Here is a 14,669-nt window from a genome sequence, read left to right on the forward strand (position 1 = left end):
TCTCCTTTTGCCTTTTTTTCATTGTTGTTAGGTATTGTTTTAGGTTTTAGAATAGGGATAAAGTGGACTGACTCAGATGAAGTTGGTGTAACCATAACCAGGTAGGAGAGATAGAGCTGTCCATAGCAACCAAGGGGTAGCTCAGGCAAGTGAAGGATCCCAGTACCCAAGACCCCTAACCAAGCTGCATGGTGCCATTTTATAATCTCTACTGATAGGAGTACTTATTGAATGAAGTCCTTTACCAGCAGCTTGCCATATAGAATCACATTTAATTCTTGCAAAACCCCTGAGATAGCATATCAATGTTGTATCAATTGCACAGGTGGGAAAACTTAGATTTCCTAAGACCTCCCACTATACTGTTCCCTCCTCCTACCCAACATATTCTCTCTCTCTCTCTCTCTCTCTCTCTCTCTCTCTCTCTCTCTCTCTCTCTCTCTCTCTCTCTCTGTCATTGTAGCACATTCTATTAATGGGTCATGGCTTCTCTGTATGTTTACATCCCCCTGGTGAACAAAGTACTCTTTGTTTTTGTTTGTTTGAGGCAGGATCTTGCCATGTAGCTCAGGCTAGCAATAAACACACAATGTCCCTCCTTCCTTACCCTACCAAATGCTAGGATTGCAAGCAGAGGCCACCATGCCTGGCCTTAGAGACTGTCGTTCCATTTGACAGTTGTGGAATCTGAAGCTCAAGGGCTGGCTCCCACCACCAGCCTGAGTCCTTCCTCCCAGAGTCTGAGATTCAAAACCGGAAGTGAGATCAGAATATGCTCCCCTGCCCGGTCCCCAACAGGAGCATTAGCAAGAACTGGGTAGAGTTTCATTTCTAGTGTTTGGGGGTAGGGCTGAAATGTTCCTCATACACTGTGGCATCCCCTTCTGCCATGCATCCCACGGTAGCTGGGACACTCGTCTGCGGGAAGGCTGCCTTCTGTCCTCTCAATAGCCCAAGCCTGGTCTTTCTGGCCTCAACCAGCTGTGCAGGTTCTTGTGGAATCTGCACCTCCCTGAAGCTGTGGCATCTATCTTGCACTGAGGACAAGGTCACACCTACACTCAGAGCCACCCCCTTTTATTTCTCTATAGTCTACCTACCTATTATCCTGGTTCACTGTCCTTTAAATGATCAGGGGGAAACCCCAGCTCGGCCCCTGGTTCACAGGAAGACCTGACTCACCAACAGGAGGAGTAAGGAAGGGTTGGCGCTGACTTGACTTCCACAGTCACCAGTGTCCACCAGGTCCCAGCCTACAGCCCTGGTCCCATCACTCTTTCTCTACGGATGCTGGTTGTTAGGCACTTTCCCTGCTCTTCTATGCTGCTGTCCTCACCCCGGCTGCCCTCCAAACTCCATCCTGCCTCTGCAGTGTCTGCCAATCAAGATGTGGCTCTGGTTTCAGACCCTCTAGAGTTCTCGGGGCACCGCCTTCTTGTACAGGTGGCCAGCAGGATGTGGTGATCAGCTTCTGGCGTCAGTCCCACAGGGCCTCCTCTATGTGGGAGCCCTTGCTCATTTCTGGGGCCCACATGGGGCTGGACACTGAGCAGGTGGATATATATCCATCTACTTATTCAGCTTTTCCATTAAACAGACTCTAAACTGCCTTGCCTCCGTCCTGCCCAGCCTTAGTATGGTCTTATGGGTAGGTGTGGCTTCCCATAACGCCTTGCAACTAGATTGTAACTTTATCTTTTTACCAACCTAAGTGGGGACATATCCCTTCCTGGATCACTGTGGAGATTAAATGACCAAATCTTCGAGAGGCGAGAGTTCCGTGAACACTGCTGAAGTGACTGTAAGGATGGGATGGGGCACACAGTGACTGTTCAGTGTTTAGCCCTTGGGTCAGAGCCAGTGCCGTGGAGCTGACTCCTGATTGTTCACAAATGAGGATCTGAATTCTCCACCAAGCATGACCACACCCTACGCTCCAGCATCCCTTAATCTGTTTCCCCATCCCTGCTTCCTTACCCTGAGCCTGTGCAGAGAGGGTACAGAGCCCTTACCTTGTGGGCCTAGAAAAGTCCAAGCCAGCATGGAGGCTGAGTTCCTGTGTCGCCACCTCGACGAAGCCTTTTTCTTTCCCAAATCCATCAAGTGCTGTTCTCTAGCCCTAGAACCTGGAACTCGCTGGTCCTAACACCCGCAAGGCAGTCTACCCATCACTAGGCTGTGAACTCCACCCGGTGGAGAACCTGACTGCCCATGTGACCTCCACTTAGTGCTATCCCTGCCTGCAAATGCTGACCTCAGACTGCTGGCCCATTCAGTACTCAGAGGGCTGGAGATACTGCATGCATGTGGGACACGTGGATCTGTGAGGGCAGCTGAGCAAATTTATAGAGCAACCCAGGGCAGCAGCAGGAGGAAGGAGTAGCTGGTACTGGATTGGCAGGTTCAGGGCACAACCGGACTAAGCTGGAAGTCAGGGGCCATGGCCCCTTCACTCCCCCAGGGACACAGTGTAGGCAGCATGATGTAGCATACCCCAGGAAGGGTAGGGGCATGGGGCGCCCTCCATCAGCCTGGGGCAGAGCTGGTGCTAAAGTCCCCATCAGTATGACTGGGATAGAGATCTCAGGGATCCTCTTAGAGGCTAGAGTTAAGGGGAGGGTCACAACCCATCCAAAGTGTCCAACTGGTGTGGCTATTGCCAGCAGGCACAGTCCCACATGCAGAGCTCCCTCTGAATGGCAGGAGAGGGGGGACCTGGGTGGGTAGGCAGGCATGGCAGCAAGGACCCTGGAGAGCCTAGTCCAGTGGCCCCTGGAAAATTAGGCGGACACAACCATGCTCACCAGTGAGCCAAGCCCCACAAAAGGGGCAGGCCGCATGGAAAGCATGGGTGCCATGCGGCAGTGGCGTCTGAGCCCAGTAACGGGCAGTCTTCTCAGAACAGACATGGCCACAGGGTGCAAAAGCGTGGCTGGGTGGCCCAGGGTCCAGGCAGAGACCAGCCTCCTGGCCGAGCCACAGGGGCACATAGGGTCCCACAAGGCGGCAAAGAGGACACTCGCGCTCTTGAGGGCCTCGCTCCCTCCGGCAGCCCCAACCATGGTAGCCATGGACATGACCACAGCGGACGTAGACCCAGGGCTGTTGCTTGTCAGGTGCTGTGCGGCCACGGGCTGGACTGGGGAAGGCCAAGGTGCTGAGGCCCACAGGACACTGGGGCCGTGCTGCGTTGGCCTCCTGTCGCTGGGCCTCCAGTTGTTTCAGTGTGGGTGCCCTCAGCAACCCTGCTGGAGTGCGCCACAGCAGTGTGGCCCCACAGAGGTCGATGAGCGAACCATCTTGCAGGACGTTGGATTCGTTTTCCACCTGCCGGAGGCAGCAGAAGGCCTTAGCCCAAGAGCTCTCTGGCCCTGCCGTCAGGCAGCCTCACCCCAGAGAAGCCACCTATCTGGCCAGTGACATTCCCTGGAGAGAACACCCTAGGTCAGCAGGCCAGCTGACACAGGGAAGACAGATGCCGCTAAGTACATACAGCCCCTGTTCTCAGTAGGACCTGGGCTCTGGTATCTTCGCAGGTCAAATCTGAAAGTCTGACCCAAAGCAAGGTTTTTCTTCAAAGTTTTCCAAAGCTCTCCCATAATGGCCGAAGTAGGATGTGCCAGAGAGAGCAAATATATCCCATGGTGAACACTGGCTACCAGCCCAAAGCAGCTGTCCTAAGGGTCATGGATCACAGCAAGAACTCTAGAAGGAGCCTGGGTTCAAATCCTGGTCTTGCCATTACTTACTCAGCTAAGAGAATAACTTAATTTCTGTGTTTTGGTCTCCTGGGCCTTAAAGTGGATTCCATTTCTCAAGTGGGCCTTGTGAATACTAAATAAGCCACCCAGACAAAAAACATGGAACGATGTCTGGTATACAGTGGGCACATAACAAGTATACATCCACGTCACATTCACGTGTGTGGTTTGCTTTTCATTTTGTTTAATTTTATGAGTGTTTTGTCTGCATGTATACTATGCACCATATGTATGCCAGAAGAGGGTGATGGAGTTACGGATGGCTGTGAGCAGCTGTGTGGATGCTAGGAATCAAACCTGGGTCTTATGAAAGAACAGCCAGTGCTTTTACCGCTGAGCCATCTCTCTAGTCCCTGGTTTGATTTTTTTTTGTTTTGTTTTGTTTTTCGAGACAGGGTTTCTCTGTGGTTTTGGAGCCTGTCCTGGAACTAGCTCTGTAGACCAGGCTGGTCTCGAACTCACAGAGATCCGCCTGCCTCTGCCTCCCGAGTGCTGGGATTAAAGGCGTGTGCCACCATCGCCTGGCCCTGGTTTGATTTTGAGACAGGCTCTTACTATGTGCCCAGGCTGGCCTAGAACTCACACCTGGGGAGAATTCTGTGTGGTCCAGTCAAGGAATATAGCTATATGGCCCCGTGGTTCCTATCCCTTACTCCCAGCTCCCAATAGCACTAGAGGGGTACTTCTGGACCAGCAGTCTAAGAACTATTCCAAAGACCATTTGCTGCTGGGAAAGAATAATAGCACTAAACCTCCCTGAACGTGACAGACACAGTATAAGCTGCCAACACTCTGGGCTATAAACTGTGCATACGCAGACCAAGTGTCACCCTTGGAAGAGGATATGATTTTCCCAGCCTCAAAGCCATTTGGCTCTACACATTGCATTTGTGTAGTTCTAGTTCATATCACCTGCTGGATCCCCAGCAGTATGAAACTATGCCTAGGGGCCTTGCTCTGGCCCTGTCTATGGGTACGTGACAAGTGTCAAGAACACACTGAGCCTGGGGCTCACCAAAGAAAGCCTAGCGGACTCTCTTGGAGAGAAGTACCATCAATCATCTCCCAGCCTGGAAAGGCAATGAACTGATTATGAGGGCCTGGGAAGGGTGGGGAAGAATGGAGGAGGTCACCTACCAGCTTCCCCCGCTGCTGGGCTGAGCGGCTATCCCGCAATGTGTACACATTCCCGCAGACAGAAATCTCCCTCCAGACACCTGGGGCAGAGTCCTCGGAGAAGCCACCTGCTGGGTGCATCACCAGGACCCCGTTGGTTGTCAGGCCATCCATCAGACCATCAGGAGTCCTCCATTTGGCTGCCCGCTCCTAGGACCACATGAGGATAAGCTCACAACTCCAGACGCTCCCAAAAAGCTGCATGCCAGAGGTGTTGTCCCCCCACCTTCGAGGCCTAGAGTTTCCCAGAGAGGTCCTGGGTACTACCTGACCTCTTTGTACCCCACTTTGCTTTTTCAAGAAGTGGGCTGCTAAGCCATAGGAGAGTGACGCAGAGAATGGCTATGCAGCGGCCCCTCACCCTAGGCTGCAGCGGCCCCTCACCCTAGGCTGCAGCGGCCCTCTAGCCTCCCTCCCATCAGCTTACTCTGTGGAAGGGTAAGCCCTGCTGGGGGCTCACTCACTCCAAGAAAAATGTTGCTAGAGGCATCGAAGCCAGCAGCATAGATGCGGGCAGTATAGGGTGGCCGGCGGTCACAGAGGATGCGGCAGGCATAGCGGGAGATGGTACTTTGGGCGGAAGGGCCCTCTGTGGCTCCTCCACCAGGAGATGTGTCGGTTACCACGAAGTCAATCATGTTTTCGGTAGAGCGGCCAATCTACAAGGAAAGGAGGACAAGCACACATGTACAGGTGGATCTCACAGGCCTCTCACCCAGTGTCTCAGCAGCCACCAAACAAAGAAGACGTTAGACCCAAAGAGTAGCACACCACAACTCTCTAGGACAGTGGCTCTCAACCTTCCTAATGCTGCAACCCTTTAATACATACCCCCAACCATAAAATTATTTTGTTGCTACTTCATAACTGTAATTATTCTTCTATTATGAATGGTAATGTAATTATCTGATTTGCAACCCCAAAGGGATTGCAACTCACAGGTAAGGAACTACTCTACGTCCTTGTATGAAGGGTCTCTACATCTGATGAGCTGAGGCATGAAGAAGCATCTGCTCTGTGGCCCCATAGCTCTGAGAAACACCCCACTCAGGAAGAACCAGCTCATCTGCTGATAGACCCATTAAAAGGTGGCACCCTGGAATAGTAACAGCAAATTAAACTTTAGTAAGAATGCATCTTTAAAGATTGTTGTTGTTGCCGGGTTGTGGTGGTGGCGCACGCCTTTAATTCCAGCACTCGGGAGGCAGAGGCAGGTGGATTTCTGTGAGTTAGAGGCCAGCCTGGTATACAAGAGCTAGTTCCAGGACAGGCTCCAAAAAAACTACAGGGAAACCCTGTCTCAAAAAACAAAAACAAAAAAAAAAACCCCAAACAAACAAAAACAAACAAACAACAAAAAAAGAGATTGTTGTTGCTGTCAAGTAGGGTCTCACGATACAGCCTTCACTGACCTGGAACTTGCTATGTAGATCAAGCTGGCCTCAAATTCACTCATCTGTACCTCCCAAGTGTTAGGATTAAAGTCTAAGCTACCACACCCACTAATTTTTGTATTTGTATGTGTGCCTGAATGACTTCATTGCACATGTGTGCAAGAGCCTATGGGGGCAGAGGGCATCAATTCCCTGAATCTGCATTACAGGCCACTGAAGCCAGCTGATGTGAGTGCTGGGAACTGAACCTGAGTTCTCTGCAAGAGCAAAAACCTAGGCATTTTATACAAGACCTCAGTTACTCTTCCCATGGGGGAAGCTACTATGAGCCTCATTTTACAGATGAGAAAATAAGACTCAGAGATGTTAAATGACTCTTGTCCAAAGTCACCCAATGGTAAGTGCACAGAGATGAACCTAGGCGTGATGAGAATTACCCTGTCCTCTGAATTCCAAAGCTGTATATCACTTCTAAGTGTCCTGACGTTGAGGGCTGCTGACTTGCTACAGACTGCAAAGTCAGCGGCCCAGCCTGACACATCCTGCTTCCCATCGAAGGACAATCCACTGCAATGAGTGGTCAGAACCTCCTGTCCCAGGGTCTCTGGGCCCATGGCCTGACCCTGAACACCTGCAGAGCAGAGGCTGGGAGATGGGACATACCTGGAACATGTCTGTGTCGCTGTCATGTGTGTACTCCACTATGACTGAGTGGCTCCGCGACAGTGTGTACGAGATGCTATGCTGGCCTCGGTTACTCAGGGCCTGGTGGAGAGAAGGCAGTCACTTCCCAGGGTACAGGAGAGGTGTAACCGTCTGAGCCAGAGGCCAGCTCAAGACCCAGTAGCCACTCCCAGAAAGGGGCGGCTCCACCCCGTGCAGAGGAGACTATAGAAGGAACTCTTAGCTGGTTCTCTGGTTTAACCCCCGAGCTATCTTAAAAAATGTGCTAGTGCTCCATTTCTGCGGTGGGGACTTGCAGGTCAGAGACAAGAACCAGCCCTCAGGCACACAGCTGGAAACAGCAGAGACTTAACTTCCATGCCAACCCCCTTAAGCCAAAGTTTTCTCCTTGGTATTGCATGTGGATGGCTGTTCTTGGTTGTCAACTTGACTATATCTGGAATTAACTAAAATCTAAACAACTGGGCACACCTGTGAGGGATTCTTACTTAATTAAATTATCGAAGTGAGAAGACCCACTTCTAATCCCAGGTATCTGAGGTGGGAAGATAAACCTTTAATCAAGATTTTTTTCAGGCAGGAAGGGCCACCTTTAATCTGGGCCACACCAGCTCCCACTCTTGGCCTGCTCGCTCCCCTCACTGCAAGTCCATTCTGTCAATGGCATTCGAGCCTACTTCTTCAGGATTCCAGAGTACACTGAAGACAGCTGAGACATCCAGCCACGTAGACTGAACAACTACTGGATTCTTGGCCTTCCATTGGTAGACAGCCATTGTTGAACTAGCTGGACCATAGTCTGTAAGCCATTTTAATAAATAACCCCATATATTTATTCATAGATGGATAGGTAGGTTGGTAGGTAGGTAGGTAGGTAGGTAGGTAGGTAGGTAGGTAGGTAGAGTTTCATTCTATGAGTTCAGCTTTTCTAGGGAACCCCGACTAATACATTGTGTGAACAACACATCCCACTCAGGGAGCCTTTGCTACCTCTAAAGAATGGTGAAAGGTACTGGAGAGATGGCCCAGTGATTAAGAGTACTTGCTGCTCTTGCAGTGGGTCCAGGTTTGATTCCTAGCACCCATATGGCAGCTCACAGGGTTTGTAACTCCAGTCCCCAGGTATCCAGCACCTTCTTCTGACCTCCGCAGGCACTGCATGCTCATGGTGCACAGACACTCCCGCGGGCAAAAACATATATACACACAAATGCATTTTACAATTTTAAATGAGTAAAATTGCCAACCAATGAATGGGGAATGGCAGTTAAGAAAACACTGTGCATGCTGTTAAAGAGTGGGCACACCACAGAGGATGTCTATTAGCACCATTTTGGGGTGTGTCTGTGGTGTGCACGTGTGAGCACAGGTCACGTGCCCCTAAAAGCCATTGGGTGTCCTCTTATCACTCTGATTTATGTCTCTCGCTGAACCTGGAGCCTGTGTTTTTTAAAAATATTTATTATTTATACAATATTCTGTCTGTGTATATGTCTGCAGGCCAGAAGAGGGCACCAGACCCCATTACAGATGGTTGTGAGCCACCATGTGGTTGCTGGGAATTGAACTCAGGACCTTTGGAAGAGCAGGCAGTGCTCTTAACCTCTGAGCCATCTCTCCAGCCCCGAGCCTGTGTTTTTTAGTTGGGATGATGGTCAGCAAGCCTAGCAATCCTCCTGTCTTTGCCCTCAACAGTGTTAGGGTCGCAGGCACGTGTGTTTTTAGTTCATGAGTGCTGGGGAACCAAACTCAAATCTTCATGCTTGCATAGCAAGCCCTCTTACCCTACTGAGCCGTCATCTCTCCAGCCCCATCATTACTATTTCTTTGCTGAGCCAATAGGCAGTGAGGAATGACATAGTGGGCTCCCCTGCTCCACGGGCAGTAGGTCTAGGAAGGCTGAAGACCTGGGCCTGGGCAGCCCAGGGCACACAGGACAGGACAGCACCCATTCCACTGGGATAAGCAGCTTGCCTTGGAGACGAGTGGTGTGGAGATGTGGTGCATGACGTCTGGCTTCACTCCATTGGCATGTGGCCGGCGGCTCAGTGCCAGGCGGCTTCGGCGGCGGCCCTTGTCCCCATTTGCCAGACACCCATTGTACCTGTGGATGTGAGGGGAGGGACAGTGGGAGGAGACAAAGAAGAGAGTGAGCCTCTAGAGGACCTAGAGGAAATTGCCAGCTCAGAGCAGACCCTACGGTGATAAACAAATGCTAGAACTATCCAAAACTACAAGAGCCCAGAACAGCAAATGGCTGCACTGAGGGGCAGGCGGTGGGGTCCCTCCTGCAATGAGCCAAGTGTCCCCTGGATGCCTCAGCTGTGACAGCAGATGCTAGGATCGTAGAGGTGTTGTATCACAGTCATGTTTGTGCCCTCAGTGGAGGAACCACCTGCCATGACCCAGGCTCAAGTCAAGCACACTCAAGCCCCAGTGGCAGGAGCTGGGATAAGAACCCAGGGCTGAGATTCTGGGAGCAAACCCCGGGCCCCGAAGGCTGGAAAGACCTGCATCAGAGGGTCATTCATCAAGCAACTACCACAAATGACCAGGCAGGGAAGAAACCAGCTTCTAATGCCACCCCTCCGTCATCTCCACAATCTCCATTATGTCTGGCTTCCACACCTTTCCAGCTTTTACTCAGGGGGATGGCCATGAGAAGCAAAGAGGAGGTGACTCATTGGCTTGACTGCTGCCATGGCTTTTGCCTCCGTTCCTGGTCCTTCGTGTTTTTCATTACCTAATGGAATGTGTGAAGTGTCCTGCCAGGGAAGTGTCTTTCTTCCTAGTTTATAAATTAGACAAGTCAAGGCCCAGGAGGGGGAAAAAAAGAAAAGAAGCCAGATTGTAGTCATATTCCACCTAGACTTGCCAAAGTCCTTCAATCTAGAGGACTCTAAGCCAAGGCCCTAAGTCTGGCAGGCTGTAGTGAGGACAAGCTTTAGAGACCCGGTGGTAAAGTATAGTGTGGTGATATGAATACCGAGCTAAGAATGTTTCCTGTAAGTAGTGGGGAGTCATAGAAAGCCTTGGAGAAGGGAATAAGTAGTTGTCAAATACAGGGCTGGGGATGAAGCTCAGTAGGTGGAGACTTGTCTAGCATATACAATGTTCTGGGTTCAATTCCTAGCACCACATAAATGTACTCTGGTGGCGGATGCCTGTAATCTCAGAACTTCGAAGAATGAAGATCAGGAGCTCAAGGTCATTTCAGCTACTAGGGAAACAGATGGAGTTCAGCCTGAGCTATGTGAGACCCTGTCTCAAGAGGGAAAAAATGCCAAATACAAGGATCAATTAGAATTTAGTGTGTCTGTTAAAATCTATATTCTCTAGACCCATCCAGAGATTCTGCCTTGCCAGATGGAAGGTTCCTCCAGTATCTCACAGCTTCTTTTCTCTCTCCTCCCCTTCTCTCCTTCATTCCCTCTTTCTTCTTTTTGTTAATTTGGGGACAAGGTCTCATGTAACCCAGGTTGGCCTCCCTACCTCTACCTCCCGAGTGCTGGGATTAGAGGTGAGTGTCACTCCACCTGACTCCATGTGTGACTTCCACGTGTTCTCCCGTAGCTCTGACACACAGCTTAAGTGAGGCTTCCCTGAGCTGCTCAGGACAGAGAGCTGTCAACAAGGCCCCTCCTCTGGGTCTGCAGTCTCCTCCGTCCCTGGCCTTGCACAGATAGAAACACAGCCCTTCCTTCTGTCGGAACACAAAGCAGCTGCTTTTCAGAAGTGAGCACCCTGGTGAGGAGCATCTCTTTTACCTTTCTGAACCCTTCTGAATGGGCAGAGGCAGGGCTAGAGGGGGGCAGATTGGGATGCAGGCTGAGACACACAGGAACCTGGCATACACACATCCTGGCTCCTCCACTCCTGACATACCTCTCTGAAATGGAGTTCATTTGTCAGGACCTACTCAGAAGGCAGATTTTGAGAAGCAAACAAGATAAAACACTGTAAAATGCTTGACAGAGTTTGGTATGGTTATAGCAAGCTCTTGATATGACTGAGCGAGTGTTGTTATTTGAAGGAAGGTGAGGTGGCACATACAAGTCACCAGACGACAGCCACTGCTTTGTATTGTTACTCTCCATCACGAACCTACAGCCGATCAAGTTGTGCCTTCAGGGAAGAAACAAGGTCAAAGAAGACACAGAGAGAGAAAGAAGCATCTGTGTCTGGGGGAAGAGTTTCATGAGAAGTGTAGGTAAGGACAGGATGGGGTTGGGGGTTGTCCAGCCATCAAGGCCCATAAATTCCTCTTTTATAGCCTCTACTTTCTCATCTGTAGCACAAGAGTGAGCTGCAGCTTACTGACAGTGTGCTAGATCTACAGTTAGGAAGACCTGGGTTCAAATCCCAGCCCTGCCACTTACCAGCTGTGTGCCCTTGGGCCAGTCACTTCCCCTCTCTGAGCCTCAGTTTCCTCACTTCCTTCCTCACAGCATCTTTGTAAAGATTGAAATGAAATAATGTCCAGGAAAAGGTTTAGCACCGCCTGCCTCCCAGACACTTGGTCTATGTCCTTTACAAAAGTCCCTTCCTTCAGATAACCTTTGGGGGTATGACTTAGTGTCAACCCTATCTTCAGAATGGGGAATGTTTGGCACCTTGCAGAAGTAGGATTGTGACGAAAGAGTTTTGTTCAGCACCAGAGTTCTTTCTCCACACCTACACACAGTACAGACCCTTTCTCATCTAATTAGAAACTCTGGTAAGCAGTTAAGAATTGTCTCAGGAATTTTTTTTGTGTGTGGTTTTTCGAGACAGGGTTTCTCTGTGGTTTTGGAGCCTGTCCTGGAACTAGCTCTTGTAGACCAGGCTGGTCTCGAACTCACAGAGATCCGCCTGCCTCTGCCTCCCGAGTGCTGGGATTAAAGGCTTGGCCACCACCGCCCGGCTGTCTCAGGAATTTTATGAGAAGCAGAAAGAAAGACCATTAATTATGAATGGGTAAGGGTTTGGTCAATTTTGTCTTTCATCTGGAAAGGTAACAAGAAACAAAGAACCAAGAGTCCTGGGGAGGGCGGCTGGTACCCGTTGTTGTTTTGGTTGACCCAAGAAAGGGGTTACCCAAGGCCCATCACTCCCGGACTAGGGAGGCTCACCCCAGGACGATGAGTTCACCATACTTGATGGGTTCCTCGCCTGGCAGTGCGTCTTCACCAGGAGAAGAGAGGATGCAAGAGCCCTTGTTCCCTGGGTGCTGGAGGTCCAAGGTTCGAGGGGATCCCACGTCAGGGTTTCCTTCCAGCACCATTCTGAGCAGAGTGGGAGAGGAGAAAAGAACTCTGCAGCGCCCCACCCCAGCTCCTCTCAAGTTCGGACTAGCTGCAAGGCCACGGCAAGAGTGACCCTTCAACCCTTGTTACTGTAACTACTCTGTCTCCCCTAAACGATGACATTGCTGGGATACCAAGGAGGGAGACTGATGAGAAAGGCCAAGAAAGAACGGCGAAATCAGAGGGTCAGGATATTTGATGGGGCCAGTGGAATACACCAACTTTGGATGGAATATGCTTGGAAGACAAGCAGCCAGGACTCAAGGGACCTTACCTCTCAGACTTAGTTCCTGGTTTAAGCTCTTAACCCCAAGACCTCAGTTACCCTCTGACCGGTTCTTGGCTCTATGTGTTCACGTTAATCTTTCTGCCCCTTTGCAGGTCTAGGCCTCTGTTGGTCAGTCCGTTCCCAATGACTCTCTGTCCTCCCAGCACTGTCCTTTTCTGCCTTTTCTCTTCCCACACTCGATTCTCCCCTATCAACCTGCCTTCCTCTATCCGCTTGCCTGTCTCTTGTCATCCACCTCACTCAGTCTCCCCATCTTGGTCTGACACTACAGATAGGCCTCCAGATCCTTCCCGGGTGCGCAGCACCACCTCCCTCGCTCCCTCCGTCCCTCCCTCCGTCCGTCCCTCCCTCTCTCCTTTCCTCCCTCAGGTGTCTGTCTGCGGTCCTCAGGCCGCTCTGGTCTCCAGAGGCCTGTGGGGGCGGCGCTCTTCAATCGGGTTCCCCCTGCAGCAAAGCGGGTCCCCCGCAGGCTGCCTATTTAACAACCCCAAGGCAGCATGGTCTGCGCTGAGGCAGGCCCGCACCCCGCGCTCGGGACAGGCACAATGACGGCCCAGCGCATACGCAGATACACAACCCGGTGGTCCCTCGCAAACACGCGCGCGCGCGCACACACACACACAGTCCCGCACACCCCTAGCACCGCGGGCAGTGCCCAGACGGGCGCAGCAGACCCAGACCTGCTACCGCAGGGACGCGCCCACGCGCTAACAGCCACAGGCGCTAGCCCTCAGACCCGCTCCCCAAACCTCACCGCCACCAGATACGCAAACACGCCCCCCGCACACTCCCGGCACAGCCCCCGCCTCCCCGTCCCTCCACCTCTCCGACCTCACCTGGCGGCGCTCAGGGCTCTCGTGCGCTGCTCGCCCCCACCCACCTCACCCTTGCCTCACCCCGGGACTGCTGCGGCGGGATGGACTCGGCCCGCGGCTGCTCGGTGCAGCCTCGTCACGGGGACACGCGGGGCCCGGAGGAGGGAGGGTTGAGCACACAAACCTCCAAGCTCCACCCCTGCCTCACGCCCCACCCCCGGACCCGCCCCCTATGGGCCCCGCCTTACTCCGAGGCTCCGCCTCCTGCGGCTTAGCCTAGCTGTAATCAGAGCTGCCAAGAGGTTTTTGGGAGCCCGCGCCCCTTCCTGAGCCCAGACCCTGGAACCAATGAAGTCCTTCCCTCCATTCCCTCTGAAGGACTCCCTATCCCCTCCTGACTTGTTGAGGAACTCCACTTGGTCTACAAGACCCTTCCCCTATTCCAGGCTCCAGATACTTCACCCTCCATCCAGGATCTCCGGGGGTTCTCCCCGAGACCGAAGCCTCCTCACAGTAGACTAGAGGTTCCTTTCCCCAACCTTAGACAGGGGACTCCAAGACCCAGCCTCCCATTTGGAGAAACCTTGGCATTAGAGAGAAGCCGGGGGCGAGCTGAGAAAAGGATACTACTAGAGGAGGAGGAGGAAGGTGCGTCACCCGCGGAGGCTGAGGAACGCCACTGCGGTAGTCTTGAGAGCATATCTGTTTTCCAGTTCAGCTTGATCACTTTCTCTCTGTAGCCTTCGTTGGACTCTGGCTTCCTTGGTGTCCGGAGACAGACACAGCTGCCTCCCCTCCCACCAGCACGCTCCTATCCTTTCTATTTCCTCGTTTGCGCGCTCAGTTCCTCCGGACCGCAAACTTACAAAAGAAATCTCTCTGTATTTGGCTCTCTGCGTTGGATTTGAGCAAATTAAGTCTTTTAATCCTTGGGTGGCAAGTACAATAATTGCAAACAGATTTACAGAAATGACTTTCAGAAGAGAAACCAAGAGGCGGTCTGACCTAGGGCTTTATACAGCCTAGCAAGCACTTGCCGCTAACAAACAAACACCCCAGACTCTTGAGCTCCTGACTTTATTTCTGTTGTTGTCTGTTTTGTTTTAGAATTTTTCAGTCTGTTTTATTTTTATGTATATGAGTGTTTTGTCTTCATACATGTCTGTGTACCATTTGCATGCCTGGTGCCAACAGAAGCCAGAAGCTCAGACCCCTAGGGCTGGAATTACAAATGGTTGTGAGCCACTATGTCAGTGCTGAGAATT

The 14,669-nt window shown here is 51.6% G+C and overlaps 1 protein-coding gene across 2 annotated transcripts; it reads right to left on the reverse strand.

The window, feature by feature from the left end:
• Positions 1–2,012: 2,012 nt before the first annotated feature.
• Positions 2,013–13,610, reverse strand: Peli3 (pellino E3 ubiquitin protein ligase family member 3). Of its 2 annotated transcripts, XM_075973083.1 has the most exons (7): positions 13,426–13,610; positions 12,127–12,279; positions 8,990–9,119; positions 6,995–7,096; positions 5,402–5,596; positions 4,899–5,087; positions 2,013–3,327 (listed from the first exon to the last, which is right to left on the reverse strand). In XM_075973083.1, exons 2-7 carry the CDS (start codon positions 12,276–12,278, stop codon positions 2,758–2,760), a joined length of 1,338 nt encoding a protein of 445 aa, XP_075829198.1. In that variant the 5' UTR covers position 12,279; positions 13,426–13,610; the 3' UTR covers positions 2,013–2,757. The 2 variants fall into 2 exon arrangements, with proteins under 2 accessions (XP_075829198.1, XP_075829199.1); XM_075973084.1 differs by lacking the exons at positions 12,127–12,279; positions 13,426–13,610 and adding an exon at positions 10,901–11,024.
• Positions 13,611–14,669: the final 1,059 nt, after the last annotated feature.

Source organism: Microtus pennsylvanicus, chromosome 5, assembly GCF_037038515.1.
Source record: "Microtus pennsylvanicus isolate mMicPen1 chromosome 5, mMicPen1.hap1, whole genome shotgun sequence".
In the NCBI taxonomy this organism is placed as follows: domain Eukaryota; kingdom Metazoa; phylum Chordata; class Mammalia; order Rodentia; family Cricetidae; genus Microtus; species Microtus pennsylvanicus.